This window comes from Semicossyphus pulcher, unplaced genomic scaffold (assembly GCF_022749685.1).
Source record: "Semicossyphus pulcher isolate SPU_LCO1_2020_fin unplaced genomic scaffold, fSemPul1.0.p SCAF_3, whole genome shotgun sequence".
Lineage (NCBI taxonomy): Eukaryota > Metazoa > Chordata > Actinopteri > Labriformes > Labridae > Semicossyphus > Semicossyphus pulcher.
The window spans coordinates 2,996,339-3,022,741 of NW_027211704.1; the positions used below are offsets into that span (position 1 = coordinate 2,996,339).

Below are 26,403 nucleotides of genomic sequence, written 5' to 3' on the forward strand. Positions count from 1 at the left end.
CATGCTCCCAACTGACTGCTTATGTTGTCCCTGATATGTCTCGTAGCACATAAAAAACACCACATGGAGATGTTAAGGTTAAACACTGGATTTTCACTGGAGGGGACTGCTGTTTCTGCTTCTTTCAGTCTGAATTTAGCTGCTGAAACTGTTTTCAGCATCATTTTCTCCAGATAATGTCTCCTTTCCCTGTGGTTTGTCTCTACTTGTCCTAAATAGCACATAAATTCTAACCTCCTGCTCTGATGATCCTCAGATCACATGTTCACTTCTCTAAACATTCAGCCTAATGCATCATGCTCATCTCTTTATAAAGAAGTTAGTCATGCAAGAGCAGCATGACATTCCCAGGTCAAAGGACAGCACACACACCAGCACACACTCTTATCAAAACACATTTGAAATATAATTTATTGCACATTTAAAATCAACATAAAGTGGCACGATACCCATTTCAATCCTGTTACAGTTGAAACAAAAGAAGTCCTTACAAAACGCTCACACCTTCCGTTTGTGATGCTTGTTTTTGACTTTAGAACAAGATGGCCGTGAAGTTGCAGGAATGCCAGACCGAAACTGCATAGATTCATAAAAAAATAACATGAAAATAAAAAGACTGAGACACTTCTTTAATATGGCACAGATAATCCAATCAGACCTTGGCATTACTCAGACGTGTCATGAGCCCATCACACTTCCACATGGTCCCGGTGAGTCACAGGCGGCTCAGTGCGTCACAACAAACCGGGTATTTCTCGTTCTAAAAGAGGAAAGCGCTGAGAAACATGTTCCTGGAAATATTCACACGTCAAGTCCAATTTCAAATTGTCTTTTGCAGATATGATTCAAACTGTTTTTATATTAAGTCCAATGTTAAAAAAAAGAAAACATTCCTTACAGCCCCGTTTACAGTCGCGTCTTATTATTAAAACAGTTTGGGAGCAGGCGTGCGTCACTTTAAAAAAACCTCGGCATGGAGGAGCAATTAAAGAAAAACTACACAAAAACAAATTACATGATAGTCACAGTCATTTGTTTAAGATACTATTTACATCTTTGACCTCATTTTTCATGTCGTATCACAACCCAAGCTCCTTCCAGTCTGCTTTTAGGACCCTAATCCACATCATTGATTCAATTCGCCATCATGTCGCCATCGGGCACGGACTGTTCCTTTTACAGCTGCATGGCTCATTTATTTTCATTATTGGTTTCATTGTATTTGTTGGCAACGACCTAAGACTTCTACTGTTGCTGCATCGACTACTTCATAAACTAAACCAGTGTGAAATGTGTGACACCCAACAGAAATACCTGCCAATCGAAAGTGGCTTACATGATACAAAAACCGACTCTAGAGAGCTACAGTATGTACAGTATGACAGTGAGAACTGGCAGCCGTGGGTAAGATATATAGATTAAAAAAAATCCATTATATGTTGATGGTACAAAAGTCTGATTATGATCCCCTCTCGTCTTGCCTGGACCTTGAGTAAAGTAAACATACACGTGTTGATGTACAGTACAGCATAAATACAAACCCAGCCAATGATTCAAGAGAAGAACGGCACAAAAGCATGCTAACTGGTTTGAAAATCAACTCTCATAGTAAAGTCATAAACACAGTTTTATTAGGGATTACCTGATCAGAGTTTTACAGTTTAGTTAGGGCCGCCTGGTTGCATATTTTTTCGCTGTGAAGTGAATGAAATCCGCGACAGATTTATGTGTTTTCTAGGGAAATCCTACAGAGTTTGTAAGTAAAAAGTTTCCTGTTTAAGAACTAAAATCCCCCCCAGTAAGCCCCTTGATAATCAAACATTATATACATGGACAGCAGTAAAGGAATATGGATTGTTTGGCACAACAACAAAGGCTTTTACACTCAGAGTTTTCACATCTTAAGTTGGATATTATGATCGGTTTTTGGCCGCATCAGCCTCTTAGTAAGTTTAAAGAAAGTTACCCCATCTAGTAACTTTTAAACCTGCTCGTTAGTGATGCTGATCATGTTAAAATCAGGATTCAAACACTACCTGCATCAAGAGTTGTTTTTAATCATCGAGGAGAAACGAGAGAGAAATGCCTCAAGTTTTAATTCCTAAATCTGCCTGCTGACTACATTTACTCTGGCACTACCTTGATAGTGGTTCTAACAACCTCGCCTACTCGTAATCACAGAGAAAATAAGGAACCTCTGTCTGCTACTGAACAGAAAACCTTCAACCACAGGACGCTTATTGTCCAAGTAAACATAAATAAAGATGCAAAGAAGAGTTCCAGAGTTATTTGGAGACACTTTAAAGAAGCAGCACTTGAGAGAAACTGGAGAGAGAGATACTGAAAGTCGGACAGAAAACTAGAGGAAGAGAGGCAGGAGGGACGTAAGTGATGCTCGAGAAGAGACAGACTTTCCTTTGGCACCTGAGCCACGGTGGCGGTGCTCTTCTGTGGGCGGAGAAGGTACCAGACGAGGGTGGAGAGACACGACAGAAGAGGGAAAGAGGGAGGGTTGGCTAAACGTCCGATTGAAATATCCTCCCCTGACCTTCTCTCTTCGTCTGGAGTTTATTTTTTCCCCTCTCGCTCCGTCTGTAGATCCTGATTCGTCTCCTCCCACAGCAGCCGCACCTCTCACAAACATTTACCCGCAAATGTAGTTCCCCCGGGTCGAATCAGAGCCAGAGGCCAGCAGGAGTTCTCCTTCACAGCCTGGAACCTCACTTCTGTTAAGTAAACAGCGAGTGCTTGCAGAAAGGAGGCTCTCTGGGTTCTTCTGTAGCAGTTCCTTTATGGCACATGACGCAGGTTTCAGTCTCAGCTCAGCTTCTACAGAAGAATCTAAAGTCCCTCCCGGGTGAGTTTCACAGGCTCAGATCCTCCCGCAGGTTCTCCTCTGAGGTCGTTTAGTGCAGATCGTTCTGTGTTGGTTCAGTGTGTGGTTCTATAGGTTCTCCCCAGGCTGGTACTGGGGTTCTGTGGAGGTGAAGTAGTCCTCTAGGAAGCCCTGCAGGTACTCAAACGTCGGCCTCTCCTCCGGGTCCTTCCTCCAGCAGGAGAGCATGAGCTCGTGTAAGGAGCTGGGGCACTCGGACGGGCAGGGCATCCTGTAGCCGCGCTCCACCTGGTCGAGCACCTCGCGGTTAACCATACCTGCTCAGAGGAACAGGAAGTTAGGCTTTCTCCTTCAAAATAAAATCAGTAAATCTGACTGTTAAAATTATATTAAGGTTAAAAAAACTCTTTTCATGGCTGAAAATGATTATTTGTACTCAATAATCTCTTCCACAGTTACATTAATTTTAGGAAATTAATGATTATCTTCATTATTGCTTGATAAGATTTGGTTTGGTCAATATATCTATAAAAATAGTGGAAAAATGTACAAGATGATGGCCTCCAATTTTTTGGTAAATCAGATCAGACTGCAAAAACATTTCGTTAACCGTCACATAAAAACAAGAAATGGCACCAATTTCTCACATTTAAGACGTTCGTTTGAAAGAATTTTCTGTATTTTTGCTTGAAAAAATAATATTTCCCCGATATATTTTCCGCAAATGGACTAAAATATTAATTGACTACGTGTTATGATCATCTTTGTTGAGTCCTCACCTGGATAGGGGACTCTGCCTTTGGTTGCCAGCTCTGTGAGCAGCACGCCAAAGGACCAGACGTCAGACTTGATGGTGAATCGACCGTACAGAGCCGCCTCCGGTGCCGTCCACTTGATCGGGAACTTCGCTCCTGAGGAACCAAAAACAATGTTGGAAGACAGAACACACATTTTGAAATTTTAGAAACTGACGGTCCAAACCTTCAGTTGTTACTTCATCACTTACAGTTTAAAGTGATAATCTCGAAGATTTTCATGTAAATAAATGTCTGTTATGTCTCTATCTATCTAACAAACTCGACGCTCAGATGAAGCAAACGGTCTGAAAAGGAAAGCGACCGTCAGCCAGGAAAATCAAGAGTTACAACCGGAGCCAACCGTGGACGTCACACATGCAACACTGTCTGGATATCTGGGAAGTGTGCTCCTGCAATTACAGTTTATCTCCATAGGTGCCGCCAAAGAGAACGAAACTGAGATCTTCGAGATTACCACTTTAAGGATTAAAACACCAACATCATGTCTGCTTAGTCCAGCCACATAGAAAAGAATAAAACTACAATCTGTTCTGTACAGAGGAAGTGTGGACTCACCCTGCCTCGCAGTGTACTCGTTGTCTTCGATGAGTCGTGCCAGACCGAAGTCGGCCACTTTACACACCAGACTGTCTCCCACCAGGATGTTTGCAGCTCGCAGGTCTCTGTGGACGTAGTTCATCCTCTCCACGTAGGCCATGCCTGCTGCAATCTGCAGGAAGAGAGGGCAGGGGTGTTAGAAAAGAAATACAAATAGAAGTATTAGTAATAGAGGTGTGGGTGAGGCGGTGAGTAATTTACCTGAGCGGCCATGTCTACAAGCTGAGGCAGACGAAGCATCTTTCCTGCATCCCCTTTAAGGAAGTCCAGTAAGCTACCTGTGAGTGCAAGATACAAATATTGAGAGTCTTAGATGATGAAATTAAAGATCACCACCAAATGATTAACCAGTTTTCTCATGTATGTGTAAACCTTAAGGTACAAGCTATCATCCAGGTGGGTTTGTAAGCAGAAATCAATATAGTAAGAAGAAGTATAAAAGAGAATAGAATAGAAATATTTCGATACTAGTGCTGACAGAATATAAAGACTTCAGCAACCAACGTTTGAGTCGATACCAACAAGACGTGTTAAGAGTTTGATACCCAGCCCCTGTTGAACATGAATCCTGTCTTACCTTGGCTCATGTATTCAGTCACAATGTAGATGGGTTCCTCAGACACGACGGCATACAGCTGCACCAGCTTCTCGTGCCTCAGCTTCTTCATCACCTGTGCCTCCTGGAGGAAGGCCTCTGGAGACATGGTGCCAGGCTTCAGGGTCTTTATGGCTACCCGCGTCGTACCGTTCCACGTACCTGTCAGAGAGATAGGACCATGGTATCACAAGTGGTATCCTTCTGTTATAATGCAAATGTATGGAATACGTTTGGAGACCTGCCGAAATGCTTTCTTTGGGATAGATGAATAGGAATATCAATATTATAGCAGCCAGTTAGCTTAGCATGTTGGACAGAGGTAGGCTAGCTGCTTCCCCTCATGTAAGTACTTAAATAAGGAACCTGTTAGCCATATTAGCTTCTATCAGGGTTTCACTCGTGTATGCACTCGGAGAAAAGAGCAGCTGGTTCTCATATTATCTTAGTTCCAGTGTATAAAAATGTGTAACTACCACTGTGTGAGATAATTCAATCCAAACCACAAAAATGTGCACAAAAAAAAAATGTTGAAGTCGTTACCCATCCAGACTTCTCCAAAGCAGCCCTGTCCCAGTTTAAGGTCGAGGCGGAGGGACTCTCTGGGAATCTCCCAGGCGTCCCTGGCCAGGCCCTGGGTCTGAGGTTTGGCCACAGGACACACGTCTGTCAGAGCGTGACACAGCCCATCAGAGTGCTCTGAAAGACAGGAGAGGAAAGTGACAGAGCGGATTAAAGGCGAGAGCATCATGAGAAAGGTTAACTATCACAGCCACTGGCGCGTCTTGACCATTAGAGGGCAGATGTGTCGAGCACTCACTGCGGTAGTGGAAGACGAGCTGCTGCAGGCTGGTGAACTGGGTGCGGGAGGTGATGTAGAAGCCTCCGCTGTCCAGCTTCCTGATCTTGTAATGTTTAACATTCAGGCCTTTGGTGTTGTCATAATCCAGCACTGACAGGCAGTATGCCCCTGTGAGCAAGACAAAACAACAGACAGAGGCAGGTTAGAGCAGTAAAAGCAGGCGGCTCTGGGCCTGTGTGACAGCTGCTCTGTGAAGTGTCCTAACACAGCAGCTGTGCCGGCCGGGCAAGTCCCTGTTGGCTCCTCGAAGGGCCTGAAAACTCAACTAAGAATGTGTGTCCTTGTGCGTGGCCCACTACTGAGAACAGTTTGATCTTAATGAGTGAAACAATCATCATTCTTTACATGTTCTGCAAAGAAACAAAGAGATAACCATCATAACAAATAGACGATTGGGTCAAAAACAAAGTGTTTAGGACCTAAAAATTGGGAATCAAATTGCTGAGCTGACTTAGCAGAGTTCGGCTCCACAGGGAGGCTGTAACACAGTACAGGAAAATGAAAAATCAATCCTCTCTGATGTGGAGTTTTGCTGACTGATGCTCACTCGTCAGAAAGAAAATCTAGTTTAAGAAAGACGCACTTCCCCTGAACTGAAGTAACCTGACGTACCTGATCATCAAAGTACTACTCTAGCAGTTTAACCATGGACCTCTCTGAACTTGCATGCTAAAGAACAACACTCCTGTGATAGTCTAAAGTTGTACAGAATATACGTAAGGCCTCCACACTGTATACAAGTTAAGAATTGGGATCTGAAGAGGGCGATGTGGTGACATGAATGAGCAGATGGATCATGAGCAGACTTGTGCGAGTTACACGTAATGCAACAGAAGAGCGGCGTGCTTCTGCTCCTCTGTGTCAAACTCATTTGACGTCTTATACAGAACGCAGCCACAGGCCAACACACCTCCCGCCAGAGCTCCTCCCACTCTCCCTGAGCCTCCCCTTTTCCTACAAGTCTCCCCCTTTTTTGTCCCTCCCCCCTCCTCATGCCTCTCCTCCCCTCTCTCAGTGTGTGTGTGTGTGGGGTTGGTTGTAGAACAGAGACTTATAGCCAGAGGGAAATCCAGCACCCTCCTAGCTTGACCTAGTTCTGGCAGAGTGATTCACCCCTCTCCATTCACCAGCTCCACTCCACCGAGCTCTTTTCCCATTTCCCCCCCACTTCCTCCAAAACAACCCCCTGAAGAGCCCACCTACGTCACAGGGACCAGATCTGACAGCAGATTTTCAGAGCTCTAGATATAGTGCCACAGGCCTGTGTGAAAGTTTACAAATGACTTAATTACGATGTTCCTTCTCTTTCAGATTGAGTCCCTAAAGAGCGACTTAATTCAAAGGAAGTTTGCACTCGCTGCGCAGAGAAAGCTCCAGGGACACGGGGAAGGCGTCATCGCCTCCTTTTTTCACACGTTTGACAAACCCAGAGGGTGCAAAATAAAAAGCTTTTATGAAATGTGTTTTCTAGTCAGAGTTTCTTCTGAGCAGGCACACAGATCCTGACACGCTGGTGAACTTCCAGAAAGCACAGCTCGAATCCTCAGTCTCTCTCCGTCTGTTATATCATATTCATTAATCATTTTGAGCTTTGTTTCGTCTTTAAATCGGCTGCAAATAGATTTTAATGTAAAGCTGTGACTCTTCGCCTCTTTGCATTATATCTGAGCATAAATCAAATACACAACTTCATAGACGTGGCGTGTGTTTTTGCACCAACTGCTTTTATCTTGAGAAAAAAGTAACTTAAAGTATTTTATTAAATCATGAAAATAAGTGGACTAATTGATTGGTGTTTAAAGGAACACGTTACAAAGTAATCCGTTAGAGTACTCTGATTCCTTTTTTGTTGTAATGAGTAATATTACGCGTTACTTCTGCAAGTCAAGTAATCCATTATTTAGTTACTTTTTCATAAAAAGTAATCAGTTACTGGAAAAAATCCTGCTTTTCCTTTTGGCCCAACAAAAACAGAAAATCCTCAAAGCATTGTTTCTGTTTCTCTCCTCTTTCTTGGCAGGTAGCTGTGTACCAGCAGAAGGTACACACAGCTGTGTCAGTGCGCATGTGTAGCTAGCTAATTCATTTGGCGAGATGTCAGAGAGGACAGTATTTACTTTATTACTTTATAATATTCACATTATTCTGAATGTCTGGGTGAAAGGGACGAGAACAACATGACGGTGAAATGTAAGCTGTGTCTGGAGGAGAAGTGCTCGTCAGCTGTGAAGAGCTCGACTTCAAATGTGAAGAAGCATCTGCAGCTAAAAGCAGCTCCACAACACTGGTGGGACTAAGAGCCCGTGTTGTATTGTTGTCATGGAAACAGCTGTGCCTAATACTGTATGCCCCTGCCCAGTTCACTGTGACACTGTTAGCATCATAAAGAGCTGTAAAGGTTATACTGCGTCTGTCAGTCCTGTTATCAGGCTGCAGAGTTACAGATTATTAAACGAGGCGTTGCAATGACGGTAGAGTCGATGCATTCAAAGGTAGATGTACAGCAGGCTACACACCGTCCTGATGATATAACACACATGAGGAACGAGTCACAAAGGGGTTTTAATCTGTAAATATAACGTTACTTTTCTAAGCAGGTAACGCAGTAACGTAACGAGTTATAAAAGTAAAGTTATCTTACACTGTCGATTGGTGTCTGAAATGTCATGAAATAACAAAAAATCCCTGTAAAATGTTCTTAAAGATCAGGTTGACGCAGTCTAACTTCTTTTTTTATTATAAAGAGAAAAATTTACTAAAAGCAGTTTGAATAAACGATTGAAAATTAATTTTCTGTGTATTGATTAATTGCTCAGCTGAACATGAACGCCCCGTAGTTTATTCAAGGTAAAATAAAGTAATTTGAAACAATGATGTCCCAGTAAAGTGCAATAAATCTGCCTTTAAATTAAAGTTAAGCATTTACCTGATAGAGAATAACCTCAGAATAACCTGAGAGACCCAGATTCAACACATCATTACAAACAGACGCGGAGAAAAGCAGCAGAGCTAATTGGCCCGTCCCGATGCCGACTGTAGCCTCTGAAGCGTAGCAGACGTCTGCTCTCTCTCACCTTTCGTGGTCTCGCTCTCCCTCACCAGGAAGGTTCCTCGTCTGTTCTGTAAGTTCAAAAGGAGCCTCTCTGAGTCGCGCCGAGTGATCTTCCCAAAATACCACCTGCCAAAGTGGGCCACAGAGAATGAGATCAGTGAGGAGCTACTACTGAGCGTCTGGAGCAGGCAGGCAGGAAGACGCGTTCACTGGAAATATAGAAGGAATGTTCTCGCTCTGAAATCTTTGTATTAGCTTGCAGAGGTAGAGACAGCATAGGAAATAATGCTACGCTCAGGCTGCTGCCTGAACGTAACAATTCAAATATCTGTAGGAAAGAAACAAGGAGAGGATTAATGTACTCTTCTGCTTGGATGGAGTCAGACGGAGCCACGTAGTTGCTCGGGATGTAACCGCTCTCTCCTGTCGTCAGGGAGCGAGCGAGCCACCAGTCCCCTTCTCTGTGACCGAAAGAGAGAGAGAGAGAGAGAGAGAGAGACAGAGAGAGAGAGAGAGACGGAGAGCAAATGTCAGCCATAAAGAGAAAACTGGCCGACGCAACCATAACATGTATCCGTTTAATAATCTTTTAGCTGATTCCCCGGTAATAAACATTAAGATAAAGACTTAAAGAATAAAAGGAGAGTTCCAGCATAGGCAAATAAAAGAACATAGCAAACAATGAGACCTCCTAAATTTAAATATAAGTCATAAATATCATGTTTAATAGTTCTTGGTCTTAATCATTTCCTAAAACAGCTGGGGAGTTTAGTTTATAGCTGCAGGAGCATTTTAAGGGTCTCTTTTCAGCTGCAGATGAATAGATTTTCTAAATATGCTATGTGTAAGCAGGAATGCCTCAAACTGAAAGTACAGTGTTAAAGTGAAGCATCATAATGTGTGTCTCATTTATGTGTTTTAAACGTTTTCAGGACAACAATTAAAATCTGCGCTGCAGAGGAATACGTTAGACAAAGCTTAGCTACAACAGTAATACTTGCTGGAAGAATATTTTTAGTTTTGGTCTTTTCATGGTGTTTGTTGCAAAAAAGACAAATATTACCAGACAGAATCCTTAAATTATTCAGTATCTGCAGCAGGGGTAAAGACTGTGCCTTAAAAATATATCTACTTCTGATCCTAGGCTGTATATAAGAAGTGGACAAAGCCTCTGGAGTCAGGGTGGGAGGGTTACACTACTTCTAAGTGGATTTATACCTCAGTAAACATTTTGCTTATGAGTTAAAAAGAATAAAAGCGCAACTAGCTTTAAAGATGGCCCTCTGTGATTGAATAGTTGCTGTTGTCAACCAGGATAGAGACAAAGCTGTGTCCCAATTCAGGGGCTGCATCCTTCGAAGGCCGTATTTGAAGGCTGATTGCGTCACAGCGGCGCGTCGAAGGCTGTCCTAATTCGAAGGCTCCTTCAGTTGCGGCTCACAAATGCTTCCTTTCTTTTTCTGGGCCGCCAAGAATCCATCGGGTGTATCCTTCGCGGCCCAACGTATCCCAAGATGCAAACGAGATGGCGACTCTTGCGTGGGGGAGGAATACACTTTTATTTGTAAAATGTATACTAGCTAGTTAGCCCGCTAGCCACCTGTTGCTAGGCGACAGGAGCGTCGTTTGGTGACTCGGGAACAGCAGGTGATGCAAACAGGAAATCTGCCGTACAGCAGTTTCAGCTTTAACGCTCTATGCAGGCTATGAATGGCACATCCTCCGCAGACCGCCTCCTTCAAAGGATTCAGCCCTGGGATTGGGACACAGCTAATGTGCATCAACCTTGATGTCCAAATATGGTCACTTCTGGTTCCAAAAAAACAAGATGGTGACAGAGAAACTTGAGACTTTAGAAAAAGGGCGGTTTACAAACGAATAGGTGACCTCATGATGGCTACGTCCACTTCTTGTATGCAGTATATGCTTCTCATACAAGCTGAAACTTCAACATGTTTGATGTTCTTTACAAAGCGAGAGGAACCCCGAAGACTGTGGTTCTAAACACAACACATCTCATCCCACACCAAGGTACAGAGTGTTGTGAAGTAAAACATTGTTAAGAGAGGAAATAGGCAGACACAGGCAACCTTTTGTTCCACTTGAAGTCCCTCACCTCTTCGCTCTACATCCAGAAACGTACAGTACGTGTGAGCTACAGAGCCAGCCAGAGCACCAAATCACTCTAACTGAAGCATTACGGTTACATTACGAGCTCGATCAAACAGATCCGAGCAGCGGCAGAGGGACTGTGAACAAAAGGTAGCGTGAGGTTTTTATTGCATTAAGTATTACTGACCTGAAGCTGTACTTTTTCCTAGGAGAAACCATGAAGCATGAGAAGGAAAGAGAGAGAGAGGGGGAGAGATAACAGACACAGCAGACACATCAAAAACACAGCGAGGAGACGCAGCAGGGCGAGCACAGCGCAGACAGACAGCGGAGCAGCAGAGTAACGCTGTGGGACGACACAGTGGGGTTGGCATGAACTGCTGTGTTTTTAAAGTTTTAAGATTCGCTTTCAGTTTCAGGGCTGCTTGTTTTAGTTTTAATAAGTATACAACAGAAGATTATGGAAATGTAGTTCATTTAAGATCCATAAATGATCACAGCAGCACAGACGGAGCCTGTGGGACTCACTTTAGATACAGTCTGACTGCTTTAAATCTTTATTTGCTTTCAAATGTTTCAGATGCTGGAGCTGTTGCATTGTGCAGTATTAATTAAGTATGAATTAATTATATTTGTCAGCCCAACTATGTAGTGCCACACTAGAGATAAAGAACAGCAGAACAGACAGGAAGTTATGGAAACAACTCACAGGAAAAGAAACAGAAGATGACTGTTCTGATTTAAACACCTGCATGTAAATTAAGCTCAAGAAAAGTTTTAAATACACATAATTTCTCACTTACAATGTCTAAAATAACACCACAACACAGACAGACGTCAGACAGGAAACAGATTATTTTAGGTGTTATGAGGAAACGTGAGTGTAAAAGTTGCCATGACGGGCTCTCTGTAAAGAGGATGACAGTCGCCCAACAGGAACAGATTGCATTAGTAAAGAGCCGCTCTGCTCTGTTTTAGCGAACAGATGGAGGAGATCAGACTCTGTTGTCTGCACCGCTCCGCAGTTACCAGCTCTGTCTGTGTTCATTCATGTCCACGTTTGTGTGTCTACAAATCTGCTCGTTTAGGTGTTATGTTAGGTTGCGGCGTCGCAGAGAGGAGGGGGTGACTGTTGATTCTTACGTGTTGTTGACAATCTGCAGCCTGTCGCCTTTCCTAAAGGTCAGATCAGACGCTGTCCGTGACTCATAGTCATACAGCGCCACAAATGTAGTGACACCTCCTGCAAGAAACCACACACACACACAAATACACAGTTAGGGGAAAATGTAATTAAACTTCCCCTTAAGCCTTCTTCACATTTACTTCCATAATGTTTCTTCAGTAACACAGGTCGAGCCCTTGATGATAATTTGCTGGATCCACCATAGAGCTATTAATCTTAAAGTTATGTTGCCTCTGCTCCAAATCTGTATAAAACAATTTATCAAGGTCTAATGAGAAATATCGACATCGGGCTGCTTGTGACCGATCGTCCGTGAAGGACAAAGCCATCACGCCCGTGTCTTTCCATTCTCCGTGCCGCCTTCTCCTCCTTCCTTTTAATGAACTTGTGATCTACACCTGGGAGCTCTCCAGCCAATCATCGATCGGCTCATTAGACGCATGGGCGGAGACGGCTCCCGACACACCAGCAGCTCTCCGCTCTCTGGATGGAGCAACATTAACCGAACCATCTGGCCGGTCTAGACACATTAATGCTTAATGTGGAGTTAAAATCTGGACAGCGCGGTAGGACGGGCTTCAGAGTGAAAGAAAAGGTTTGACAGCTGATGATGGGAAAAGGAAACTGTTTGGAAATCTTTGTCTGTGCAACTATGACTCACGGTGAATCACTTTTAAGATTTTCTTCTCATGGCTATAACTGAGACAAGGTCTGCGGGCTGACTCAGACATAAGTCCCAGCTCTCTTCAGATTTTATTAAAGATCTGCTCAGCTTCAAAACTGTTCCCTCTAAAACCAGACATCTCTTTGTCTCTGGTCATTTTGCACAAAGATTACTGTGGCTCTATTTAAAGTAGTAATCTCAAAGATCTCAGTTGCGTTCTCTCTGGCGGCACCTGTGGCGATAAACGGTAATTGCGGGAGCACACTTCCCAGATATCCAGACAGTGCTGCATGTGTGACGTCCACGGTCGGCTCCGGTTGTAACTCTTGATTTTCCTGGCTGACGGTCGCTTTCCTTTTCAGACTGTTTGCTTCATCTGAGCGTCGAGTTTGTTTCTTCTTCTTTGGATTTTCACTTCTTGTTGAAGTTGTATCTGTAGTCATCCATCTTTTCTTTGTTTGTTCAGCCATAGTAGATTACTGTTTACTCGCAACACTTGCAGAGACCAGATAATTTTTGGGAAATACATGAATGTGCTTTCTTTTCGAGAGTTATTTGATATATTGATACGACTCTCATTTTTGTCTGATAAATTTGCAGCAGAAGCCTAAAATGTTTCTATAAGTAAACCAAACAAAATCTGCCCACTAACACCTAAAAAGCACTCATTTACAGCGGGTGTGCAGGACTGTTTCTGTGCCGTGCTCAGTGACTTCCTGACTTCTTGTCACTATGAAGCTGCGAGGAAACAGCTGCATCGAGGAAGTCCTCCAATAGTTTGATAACCTCCTGTAAGACTGCAACTTGTCATTTCAATTTTGCACAAATTAAACAAATGAGATATAACTTGTTCAGTGAGGTTTAGAGGTGAAGTTTGATTTTGTTTCCTTTGCACAGAGCCAGGCTAACCATGTCCCGGTGTTTCCAGTCTGTGATAGACGAGGCTTCTGCTTTTCTCACCTAAGTCTTGCAAGCCCTGAAACACAGCACTCGATGATAAAATCTTATCTGGTTGTATTTTTTATGAACCATTCCTCGAGTGATATTCTGAAATACTTCATCCCCACATGTTGCTTACCTGACAGAGGTCCTCGCTGAGGTGAGGTGATGGTGCCAGTGTGGTCGATCCCTCCAAACAGAGCCAGCTCAGGAGTGTTCGTCGGGGCGTGCTGGTGCTGCCCTTGATGGCCGCGCCTGCCCGTCCCGACCGCAGGGCTCCTGTTGGGGGTTTGGGTCTGCTGGGCGGGGCCCAGATGGTGGAAGTGCCCGCTGTCCGAGCCAGTGCCGATGGTGCCGTCCAGGCTCATGGAGCGCTGGCCCGGCTCCTTGGGCTTGCTCTTGCCCGCCCCCATGTGCAGACCTGGGAAGAGAGCCAACGATGAGTAAGAATGCAGCACTTTAAGTCCCGAGAGGATCTCTGGGATGTAATCTCTGTTTCCTGTAATGCGTTTAATAAGACTCAAATGAATCGTCATTCAATCGACGGAGAAATAACGTCGACCACCCTAACATTCAATTTATAGATTAATCTATCAAATCTATTTTCATTATTGTAAAGAAAAGTCACCTTCAATTCTTTGGTTTCAGCTTCTTCGATGTGACGATTTAATGCATTTCTGTGTTTCTTATTAGTGTATATTTAATATATTTTAGTAATAGACTGTTTAGAAATAACAAGACGTATAAAGAGTCTCCCTGAACTCTGGAAAACAGCAACGGCCATTTTGTTGTATGTATTTAGGATTTAGGATTAGGAACTATAAATCATAGAAGTAAGCTACAGATTAATCACTAATTAAATAAGTCAGCCCGAATGCCAAATATGTGTTCATATTGAATTCACAGTCACAAGTCCGATGTTATTAAGTGATGCATTTTATACTTCATCTTGTTCTTTACCATCAGCTACGACCCCCACGCATCCTCGTCAATGAGGAAATGTGTCAAAACACCAAATGTGTTTTCTTTCATTTGAAAATAAAAGCATAAAAGCCAGCGTTCATTTACATATACATATATATATATATATATATATATAAAAATATATATATAAAGGGAGTAACGGAATACACGTAACGGCGTAACAAAATTAGGACACAAAAAAGGGCAAATGTATTCTGCCACAGTTACAAAAAAATACAAAGATACATTTATTAAAAATGGGGATTACTAGCAGGATTACAATTTTAAAATACATTTTAAAAGAAGGCGATATAATGTCTAAGATGCTCTATAACATCTCATCTCTAAAGCGTCCGTCTGACCGTCTCTGATAACACCATGCACCTGTGCGCACACGTCACCACACGTCACCACACACATGTCCTACAACACGGCTGCTCAAAGTTGCCATCAACAGTCTGTGGTTGCCGTGGCCTGTGGTGAAATACATGCTTTCACTGGGTGGAAATGGGAGCAACATGACAGTACAGAGCGAGTTAGGCCCTCTGGCTGTCATTATCCAAGGACTCGACTTCTAATTTAAAGTCGAGGTGAAATGAAAAATGTCATTTTAGTTCACATCCCCGGTAATATTGTGCATCTATTTGACAATATAGGCCAAAAGAAATACAGAAAATCCATTTCTTCGTATTCTTACATCAAAATCAGATCATTTTTTCTTCCGGTAAAACTAAATTTCACGCGTGCTTACGTAAGTTAGCACCAAACAATTTCAACCAATCAATCTGCAACATTTAGCCGCAGAGCACCAAGAACGCTCGGTCAGTTAGCTAGCTACTGCGCTGTAGAGAACGTCTGTCTACGCCCACTTCTCAACGACCAAATCAAATCCCTCTAATGATATGTCCCGCCTGCACGTCCTGCTTCACCCGGAAACACGTCACGATACGGAAGCTAGATACTCTCGAAATGCTGTTTCAGCTCGACTTTAAAGACACACTTACAGGTAAGACCAACCGCTAACGTTAGCTGCACAGTTAAAGATGTTAGCGGTTTATAGCAGACTTAACAAAGTACATCTAAATGCATAACTAGCGCTATTAATTTAAACGGGCATTTGTGCATTACAAAAGTATTGAACTTTCTTTTCTCTTGTCTTTTTTTGCAGATTTAGTGTTGGTAACAGAAAGTAATCAGTTACTTTAAAATTGTGATACCTGGATTAGGATTACATTTTGACATAACTGTATCAGGATACAGTTTTAAAGTAACCCTCCCAACCCGGCTTATATAAAACATCATTTTCATGTGATTGGGCTTAAATAAAGTTAAAATTCTGTAAAACCACTGCTGGTTTAATCCCTCCCGACAGGAGATGGAAGCTGTTCATTCAGGAGCAGAAGCTGACCCTGCTTCGGTTTCTGTTCATTCACCTTTCTCAAACTAAATCCTCTCTGCAGCGTGTGCTGCGAGCATTCATCTCGCCTCTCCTAATCCACCACAGAGCATCCTTGGAGCCGTTCCAGGTTCAGTTAGAGCCGTTTAGCATGCAAATACACTGCGAACGGGACACCTTGAAACAGTCAAAACACACACACACACACACACACACACACACACACACACACACACACACACACACACACACACACACACACACACACACACACACACACACACACACACACACACACACACACACACACACACACACACACACACACACACACACACACACACACAAGGTCATTCCTATCTGTTGATTCAATCTGTGCTGAATCAATAAGCATCTACGAGGAAAACACAGCTTCAAACAGAGCAGCGGTGTAATGAAGCCGAGTGTTAATGCTAGGGAGATGACACTGTTCACCTTCAACAGGTAATTACACTTCTTCTTCCAACCCTGGTGCTAGATACATCTATTAAGAGCTGGTAACATGCTGTCATCATGAGTGCAGACAAAGACCAACATGCTCAGACAGTCAAGAGCACCCACAGAAAGTTGGAGTGCCGTGTTCTCGCACCAAGTCCCGACCATCCCTCGAGTCACTGCCGAGTGACACACAGCGAGACCGGCTATTTCAGGCCGGCTGAAACAGAGACAGTCATACACACATGAAACAGCCTTGTTCCTTTGTGAATCGAGGCACTCTCAGTTCCAGACAGAGTGTGTAGGTGTGTGTGTGTGTGTGTGTGAGCAGCTGTTCCTCGGTCTCTGGGAAACGAGGCTGTATCTCACACCAACACCCGACCACAGTGTCGTCTCACATCCTTTTTCCAGCACATGCATGTGTGTCCGTGTGAGTGTGATAGACAGGCCGGAGAGGGTTATTAACAGACAAGGAGGAAGGAGCTGGCAGTGGCTGCAAAAAGATCGCGTAGGTGGTCGTTGTGTACTGTACGGACAGCTGAGGCTTAGTGGGCGTTTTAAGTGTAATGTGCGAGCGTAATATAATTACACAGGTATGGGAAATCTCAAAGATGTGGAAGGATCCCACTGTGGAGATGTGTGGGCGTGTAAGCGGCGTGAATGTGCACAAGCGTGAGCGATTTCAAGCACACACGTACAGTCATGCAAGCTTTGATTCAACTCCTGCCAGGATGTAATCTGGCACGCTGGGGGGTTAATGTATCCCATGGTGCAAAGCTGCGTCACACAGAGATAGGCCCCACAGGAGAGGTGGACACGACTGTGCGAACTGTGTGAAGAGTAAACTGATCGATTCGGTATCTGGATAGAAGTATAGGAGCCTTTGGCTGATTGTTACATCACCAAACATCTACCAGCTCACTTATGATCAGGATGAGATGAAGGATAAAAGGAGGCAGGAACACGTTTGATCAAGCGTAGCATATGTTAGACAATAATGGAGGCACCAATGCAACAGATATATTGAGCAGTCTACAAAGTCTTAAAGGAGCAATTCGCCCCTGGAAGACGCCACTGTCAGTCAAAGCTGGTGTTCTCTGTAATCACTATTTGAAATTGGCGCCATAGCTGCGGAGAAAGTCTTACCAACAGCTCCTGGTTTCGCCCATTCTACATTCGCCCATTCTACACGCGTATTGCGTCATTTCCCGTGTTGTCCTGTTCTGTTTGTAGCTGTAGCTGTTGCTCGAGCTAAATCAATTAATTTGCTGTAATTATCATCACTGCGGTTATTCAGCCGCTGTGTACTTAGACAAGCGCTAGTTATCATCAAGCACTCTCGTTGTTACATTAGCGAAAACATCTGCTAAACTGTTTAACTTTATACTCGCTTAGCAGTTAGCTTAGCTGCTAGCTTAATCTATTGAAACGGCTTCTCCTTCTCCCTCTTCTCCCGCTCTCCTGACCTGTCCTGTGCGGTGTGTCGGATGTTTAGTTCAACCTCATCCTCCTTACGGATAAGGTTACTTGTATTAAATGTGGTCATTTTGGAGCTATGAAGGCGAGGATCACAGAATTAGAGACGCGGCTTCGCAGCTTGGAAAACCAAACATCGCTAGCTGCTGTAGTTAGCAGCAAGCCCCCAGTAGCCTGTGCGAGCCGACCTAGTGTAGCTTCTCCCCCGGCAACTCCCGTGCAGCCAGGATGCAGTCGCTCGGTTACTTTCAGAGGATAGCGTCTTCTACCATAGCATGGCATTAACTCCCTATAATAGCATTATAGGACTGAGGTTTAAAATCAGCGAACTGGCCCTTTAATATGCAAAGCTGTAGGTGTTGCAGCCCATGCAAAAACTTGGATAGTCTTTAGAGCCAGTGCTACTTTTACTTTTATCCTTTACACATGAAACCGCAACGACCTCACGTGCAGCTTACAAAAATGAAAGATGATTCCTCACTGATTGTCAAGTGACGTAAGCTTGAGCACCTGAACTTTGGTGCACAGTAAAAGCACAACATCAAATAAGGTAGTAGTAAAATAACCGTACAGACCTGTTGGTGAAGTAACGACTTCCTACTTCCATCGATATGTTTATTGATGGGAAGTTAAACTGATTCTACAAATACTGAGATTCTAGTAAGTTAGAAAATGTGAGATGTGAGTGTTTGAATTGATCGCAGTTCTGCTTTTCAACATCTTTATTACTGAGGTCATAAATATCAGTGTTGTTCTGCTGGATTTTATTATACTTGGAGTTTTTTTCCTCCTCATTTACAAATATGAGGGAGGGGCTACGCTCTTATAAACACGTCTGAATGCTGAACCACATGATTTCATAAACAGTGCCACCAAAAAACGAACATTGTGGGCGTCATAAAAAAAGACTTCCGACCACAGATTTGTCACAAGCAAAACACTGACAGACCTAAATTCAGCTAATAGTGACTCTCCGACCCCCCGTGTAAAGTCCCCAGTGGCTGGGCTGCACACCTGATTCATCAGCCAATCAGCTTGTAGAAAAGTCAGTACTGGAAATGTAAGAAGGCCTATTCTCTTTGCTGCTGTGTAATGGGACATGTCTTATAGCATAGAGTTATATAGTGCATGTTTTTCTCACCAGCGTTCTCATCTGAAAAGCGATAGTTGGCGTTTTCTCAGCTCGTCAGAGCCGACACAAACTCCTCTACACGACTGAACAGCTCCTGTGATAACAGACAGGAGACACTGACAGAATGGGGGAGGATCTCGTGTCGCAAGTTCATGACATAAATTTGCATACGCCCTCTGGTTAATCCAACGCAGCTCCCTTTAAAGGTTCCAAATTCTTGATCACCCTAATTTTCTTTTTACAGATTTTGGACATTTCATCTTCAGTTATTCAACTGCTGCAAGAAACTCACGATCACGGTCCTCTTTTGTATTTTAAGATGCGACAAAATAGATCCAGATACAGAAAACCCAGAGAGTCTGTGGAAACATTACGTCTCGTCTAGTGACGTCGGTGTAAACTGCCATGTTTCGTCTCTTCTCGTCACGTATCAGCGCTCTGAATTGGCCTTTAAGGGCCTCCGTCTGTACAGATATTCCTCATAAAGTGGCCTTAGCCTGCTGTAAACCCCATGTTCAGAAAATGTCTCCTACCTTGACGGATTCTATGGAAAGAAAAGGACACAAAAAAATGATGGCCCAGTTTTTTATGTGAAGGGTTCGTTGAGTCCACATGTAATTTGAACTAAAAATACATTTCCATGTCTTAAAACTTCCATCTAATTAGTATAGCATGGGGAATTTGGACACAGCAGAGTCGATTCAGCAGAGCAAGTATGTGGAAAAACGGGATTATTTAACCCTCATCCTCTGCCTGAAGGAAAGTCAAGTCGATTCTGAAAAGTGACGAATCATCAGGTTTAAGCACAAACTGATAATGGGAGGTAATGATCCCCGACCGGCACGGCAATGATATCCCGATACACTGATGGCAGAAACATGTCCTCTGAGAGTTGCTTTCTCCTGGTTCTCTGCAGGACGCTGCAAACACCGGAGTGCCCTTGAAAGCATCAGTCTGTGTATGTAAACAGCAGCGCTAGCGCCGAGCCTCACGCCTTTTCCTAATATGGTGTCAGAGTGCCCGAATATCAAGCACATGTTGTTACTTTCAACATGATGGTGTAAAATAAAGGAGAAAGAAGGGGTGAGGGAGGCAGAAGAATAAAAGCACCAACAAGTACGAAGAGAAGATAATTTAAAGTCTCACAAAAAGAGGATGAGATGGGGAGATGATGAGGAACGGGAGACAAGGAGGGATGTCAGTCCCTTGTGAGCGCAACAGTAGCACGGAGGAATGCGTGGGAACCAGATTGCACCACACGGCTACGGTTGCCAGCGACTGCAACAAGAACAGGCACCTGAGCAGTGGGAGGGCGGGATGGGAGGGATGGGAGGAAGGAAGTGAGGAGGGAGATGGGATCGGGAGGGGAACGAGGGTAACAAAGAAGCTCTATTTTCATGGTTTCCTGGGACACGAATCAAAATATCTTTCCAAAAAAAGCTCACTGCCTTGCACACAGCTTTACAGGATTGTTATCGGTATTAATAATTACTTTTCGCAACTCGACACATTTTTTCTGGCTATATTTCTAGGGCTGTATTTGTGCAAGGTTCTATGTTAAAAGAGCTTTCTTCATCAGTGATTCCAGGTTGATTTTCTCTCAGTGTGAGAAACATTCTGGTATAAAATGTGCTGCAAAAACAAAGTACAACATCTAGTCAGAAAAGGGACAGAAATGTAGACACATACTGACTTTGTAAATAAAGTTTTGCCTGCTTGTGTTCAGGGAAAAGAGACTTTAAAGGATTAGATATGAATCATAGCAAACAGAGGCTTTGTTCAACGGCTGCTCTCTGAGTGTTGTTCACCTCGGAGCCAAGTAGGAGTTCAAGAGCACTTCAATTTCCGCAGCACATTTATCACTAACCTGTTTTCTTTTTCAGTGTCGGTGTTGACCGAGTCTCACAGTATCTATAAAACTGTCTGGGTGCATGACGTGAACACTGGGTGTTGGAGGGCACAGAGAGAAAGTTAGGGAAGAGAGTTCAAATGCCTTAAAGGAATGTAAGTTTATGAAAAGCAGGCAAGTCCTAACAGCTATCAGGTAAGGAAACTTCATCACATCAGGTTTGATACCAGCAGTATTTACTTGTTTCATTCGTGCACATCCGTATAACCATCTAAAATCTGACTCACTGATTCAAGTTGAACCAACAATCACATACCTACATGTACACAAAAACTGATTGTGGTTGGCGTGATTGTTCTTCTGGTCCAGGCTGGAATATCTCAACAGCTCAATAGTCGCCATCAAATGTCGTGCAGACATTTGTGGCAACCAGAAGAGTAATTCTTCCGGCTTTAGTGTCCACTGACTTTTCCCACTAATGCAAGCGTGATGTTGACGTGTGGCTTTGACTGTCATTTCTCGATAACAAGACGTCAAACCATTTAGTTCAGACATTCATGTTAAACTGAGGATAAACAAAACTACATACAAGTATTGGACCTAGAAATAAAGCACATCCACTTAAGTACTTTAATTCGATTGTTATGCCTTTGTTCATGCTAGCTGCTTTTTCTCTGGTGTTTTAGAACCGACTTTACAGACACGCTTTAGATTGACCGTGGTTCGTTTGAGATTAAATGCAGCAAAACTGATGCTACTAACAGGCCACTGAGGAGACTCCATGTTGAGCTCAGAGAAGCCGCTATTGTCCAGCTCTTCTGCTAACTGCTAAATGTTACACTGTGTCCTAACAGCATGCGAGCGTCAGACATCACATTGTGTAGAAGCTGACGCTCGCTGTCCACGCTGCATCCGTCAAATATATACACCTCCGCTACGTCACGTAAACAAACCATATTGCTATGAGCTGAGCACTGGAGACCAGAGGGGTGGACTACAAAGTGAGGTCAGAGGGTAAGCCGAGTCTGAGTTTTTTTCAATGTCAGTGAATGTTTCAGATGTTGCGAGATGCTTCGAGGCCTGTAAGTTACCTATGGTACCTATGAGAGATATCACGTCTGTGACTGGCGGAGTGCGAGATGGAGGTTGGTTGTTGTTCTTCATGAATAAACCGTTCCTCGTCCTTTTCTAAGCAAGCAACAGGAATGAAAATAGAAGCAGGGCGTCAGAGTCAAAATGGCACGTTGCTTTGCGCTGCGTTGCACACGGTCACTTCGGACACTTGAGTATAAAAGTTTAAATAAAAAGATGTGTTGGGAATTTGAAAGATTGAATTCATGCTTTCTCAAAGCCTGAATGAATTTGTTTTTTGTAATTAAAGTTAATTTTGGTCCCTTATCCAGACGAGGGCATTAATAATTACAAAAATTATAGTTATTGAAAAAAAACCAGCATCATCAGCACAATCAATAGTTGTTTTTAAGCATCGGTATCGGCCCTGATTTTCTCAATTGGTGCATCCCTAACTAAATTACAACCTTATATCCCTTTCCCAGTTAAATTTAGCGTGTTGACCCACGTAAAATGCCGATTGTCTTTGTTCCCATTGCCAGTGAAGTATCCTCCTTTCGGTCTCTTTTCTGCTGTGTCACCGTCTGACGTCACAAACGCGCCCGAGACAGGGTTAGTAAAGAGTGAAGATGTTACAGTGGTTAGGTTTTTATTGTATCTATTACTCATTCAGTCTGTTTATCAAACTCGGCGGCGACAAATTTGGAACGATGTTTGAGCACTGCTCAAGACGGATGGAATTTGTAGCTGAGATGAGGAGGAGTCGCAGAAGTTACCGACGGAGCATAGCATCGTGCCGGAAAGGGGGGCGGAGATTAGCGCGTCGACACAGGTTTTGTGTTCCCATTAATGCCGATCGGAGCCGAGGTGATAATTACCGGGTCTGCTGCAGAGTCATGTGACCCGGGTCTGAATGCCAATTGTAGTCTTTCCCACTAAGCAAAAAAGCCGGGTGTTTTTTGACAAGTGGGAAAGCGGCTTTACAGAGCCTGTACCACGGCTGTTGAGTTGTAGTCCCTCTTTTTCTAACTGTCCCTCCACTACAGCTTAAAAAGGAGCCATTGTTCAGAGGAAGCAATGAGTGAATTTGGTGCTAAATGACTAACTTTGGAAGTTACCCACTTGACTACAGAAACTGCTCATGTTGGGTGCATTCTAGAAATGTTAATGAAGTTATTCAGTGAGGTGTGTCAGTAAGGATCACTTCATGGCAAGTGTGGGCAGAAGCAAACAAAAGATGACGAACAAAAAATATGAAGATATCCTTTAAATCCTTAATGATCATCAGTCGATAATATGCTGCAGGGCCTGGCACCTTCACAACAGGCCATTTATCTGCTGAATTATCTGCACATTGGAGTCCCGATAAGAACATTAAATTACTGGTCTCCAATTTCAACGTAACCCAAATTAAATGAACAATCAGCGTGGATAATAAAGTTACGTGCTGTAAAAGCAGCAATTTGTCACAGCAGATTATGTTTCCAAGTCTTTTCAGTGCTAAAAAGTCGCTTCGATTCTGCACAGAGAATTAAACTCTCTCACGTTTCCCGTCTAATCAGCGTTTGTAATCCTCCATCTGACGCTGAGCACACACGCTGTACATTTCTGGTCAGGCACATAAGCATATTTGGCCATGACAAACCTCACTGAGTCACAACAGACGGTAACAGTTGCCACTGTGCTGCAGAGAGAGAAGGAGCTCGAGCCAATGTTTCAGTCGAATGGGAAAATTACAGTTTGCCCTGGGGAGGAGAGGAGGAGAGGCGAGGGAGGGGGGGCAGCGATGATGCTTCCTCAAGATCAAAACAAGAGGAAATGTGCACATTAGCGTCACTGTCCTCTGCTGCTATAATATGCTGGATGATAACATGAAAGAGTGCAGTCCACATGCATGTATAATACGCAGATCATCTATATATAGCATTGGATATAAAGAGAGAGAGAGAGCGGGCAGTTGATTTAAAGAGGGACAAAGACGAGACAATGCAGTCACTTCGCTATCAGGTCCCGTTTTCTTACTATGGCTGCCACACTCAGATATTCTCTGTTGTCTTTTCTCCACAGTTTTTGCTGACCTCGCTCACTTTGAAAAGTCTGAGCCTGCGTCTAGGAGCTCCTTCTCATCTCCACTAAAACACACACAAAGGCGAGGAGAGGGAGAGAAGAAGCAGAGGGGGAGAAGGGGCTTGTGGCACTTGGCTGATAAAACCAACTTCCGTTTTCTGTCCATCTGTAACTGCCGGCTCTGGCTGCCGCGAGAGATCCAGGCCAGGAGGAAAAGCTGCTACAGAATGATTGACTCGAAGAAGGAGGGCAAAGGGTGCTGAAGTGCTTAGCAAATTATTAACTACTCTTTAAAATCAAAGGCCTGTATCTGTAGTTAATGTTCAGACAGCCTCTCTTTGTCATCTACACAATATTAAATTAAACAAATACTTGTTCTCCCATCAAGCATGTGTTGTAATATTCACTTTTTCTTTCAAGTGTTCGGACAAAAACAGGAACACAAGAGCCTGACTGACAAATAAAGCCAACAAAAGGTGCCACCTTTAGGTGATTTAGTAAATACTCAATCACCCTTCTAATAATAATTACTTCCTAATTAATTTTTAAACAAATATAGCAAAGATTAAGCTCATCAAAATGTAGCACTTCCTAGTTGTCTTTGTCTTTTACAAGTTACTCATATGTGGGTTTTAACTGTTGGCTGGACCAAACAAAAGGAGGCAACCTTGAACTTTTGAAAACATTCTTAATATGCCGAACAATTAACTGAGAAAACTCCAGGTGGATAAATCAATGATCATTTCAGTGACTTTAGTTGCAGCACTCATCTTTTGTTAGCAACATGATGTATTGTATCTTTATATTCTCTCAGCTTTTCAAACATTTGAGGAAAAAGTCAGTCAATCCAATTCCTTCTTATTTCTCATGCTATGCTAGCCTCATGTTTATCATACAAGGCTAGCATAACAATATATCTCCAGTGTTTAAAATCCGATGTTCAGCTTTCCCATAATTCATTCCTCTCGTATTTTGCAAACCTGAATCCACTGCCTCATGGAAATTAGCTGGAACTTGTCCAAATCCCAAAACCAACTGTAAATAGATTAACCACATAATTAAAATTCTATTTCCACGGGATTAAACACCAGTTGTCAGCAAAGCTGCTTTCAAAGAAACAAGGGGTGGGGTAGTAGCTGCTTACAGGAGAAGCAGCTGTCAAGATGATAACGTCTTTGCTATTGCAGGGAATGAAAAAAAAACACCAATCAAAAAAACATCCCCAGTCCGTGTTAGCCAAACTCATCCACATTAGGCTCGTAAACAGGGATTTGTGAATGGGAACAGGGATAAAAGGCGACAATGCTGCTGTGGCTGTCGTGGGCTTCGGCTCACATACAGCGCATATGCGGCCTGATGAATCAAAACAGGTGCTGTTACAGCTCCATTTTGAATTTCGATGGATTGTTGGCTCTTATTTTCTGTGCGCAGTCGATTTTCTGTGTCTTCCTGGAGGATTTTGTGGTCGTGGGAAAGTCAGAAATATGAAATTTGCACATACTGTGCGCATTTTGTGCTGGGTGTAGTAAATCGTCAACAAACGTAGCCCTGGCACAGACTGAGTGGCACTGACCGAATGAAATGTGGGAGCAACACTGACTGAATGGCCTGTGCAACAATGAAACACAAGTCAATGTGAGAGGGGGGCATTGTACGCTGTGTGTAACACATCAGTAGAGGAAAATACGCAGAAACAAACCAAAAGCTTTGGATTTACATCCGAAATATACCTAATTATCTCGCATTAAATCGTCACACGCTGTAATTAACTCACCTTTGACGCGTCTTGAGATTCAGCCCAAAAATCAGAGACGCGCAGCGAGGAACCGTGTTAAATCCGTATGGCTGTCCTCATTAGAAAAATAATGGAAGCGGATGGCCAGTTGCTGTGGAAACCTCGGGCCAGCAGCGAATCCCATTTAGTGAATTTCGGCAGTATCGCAGGAAGAGGAGGTCATGGCGAGGACTGCCTTCAGGAGCAGAGGGCACAGCTGCCGGGCGGCTGCGGTGGGCTGGACAAACACCAAACGTAGCCTGTTCAGCTGGGAAGAGACGACGGCGCGGTACATTCATGCGAGGAAGCAGGAGTGGTATGGTGTGGAGAAGACATGCCTCGTAGGGGGGGAAGGCTTGGGATAGTGCATCACTGACGAAACACGAGAGCTCAAATATGATGAGGCTGGACTTTACGCTCTTTACGCAGCAACGTTGGAGCCAAGAAGATTCACGTCGTGTTGCGTAACTTGACGCCGTAACTGTAGAATCCTCCGAGGCGTTGGCAGCAGGCGCGACAAAAACACCAGTTAGCCTCTCT

The 26,403-nt window shown here is 43.5% G+C and overlaps 1 protein-coding gene across 1 annotated transcript; it reads right to left on the minus strand.

Moving 5' to 3' along the window:
• Nucleotides 1-393: 393 nt before the first annotated feature.
• Nucleotides 394-26,154, minus strand: LOC138605336 (proto-oncogene tyrosine-protein kinase Src-like). Its single transcript, XM_069677515.1, has 13 exons — nucleotides 25,864-26,154; nucleotides 13,801-14,082; nucleotides 12,016-12,115; nucleotides 11,060-11,077; nucleotides 9,123-9,221; nucleotides 8,783-8,886; nucleotides 5,667-5,816; nucleotides 5,390-5,545; nucleotides 4,829-5,008; nucleotides 4,453-4,529; nucleotides 4,210-4,363; nucleotides 3,616-3,747; nucleotides 394-3,153 (listed from the first exon to the last, which is right to left on the minus strand). Exons 2-13 carry the CDS (start codon nucleotides 14,072-14,074, stop codon nucleotides 2,945-2,947), a joined length of 1,653 nt encoding a protein of 550 aa, XP_069533616.1. The 5' UTR covers nucleotides 14,075-14,082; nucleotides 25,864-26,154; the 3' UTR covers nucleotides 394-2,944.
• Between the last annotated feature and the right edge of the window lie 249 nt (nucleotides 26,155-26,403).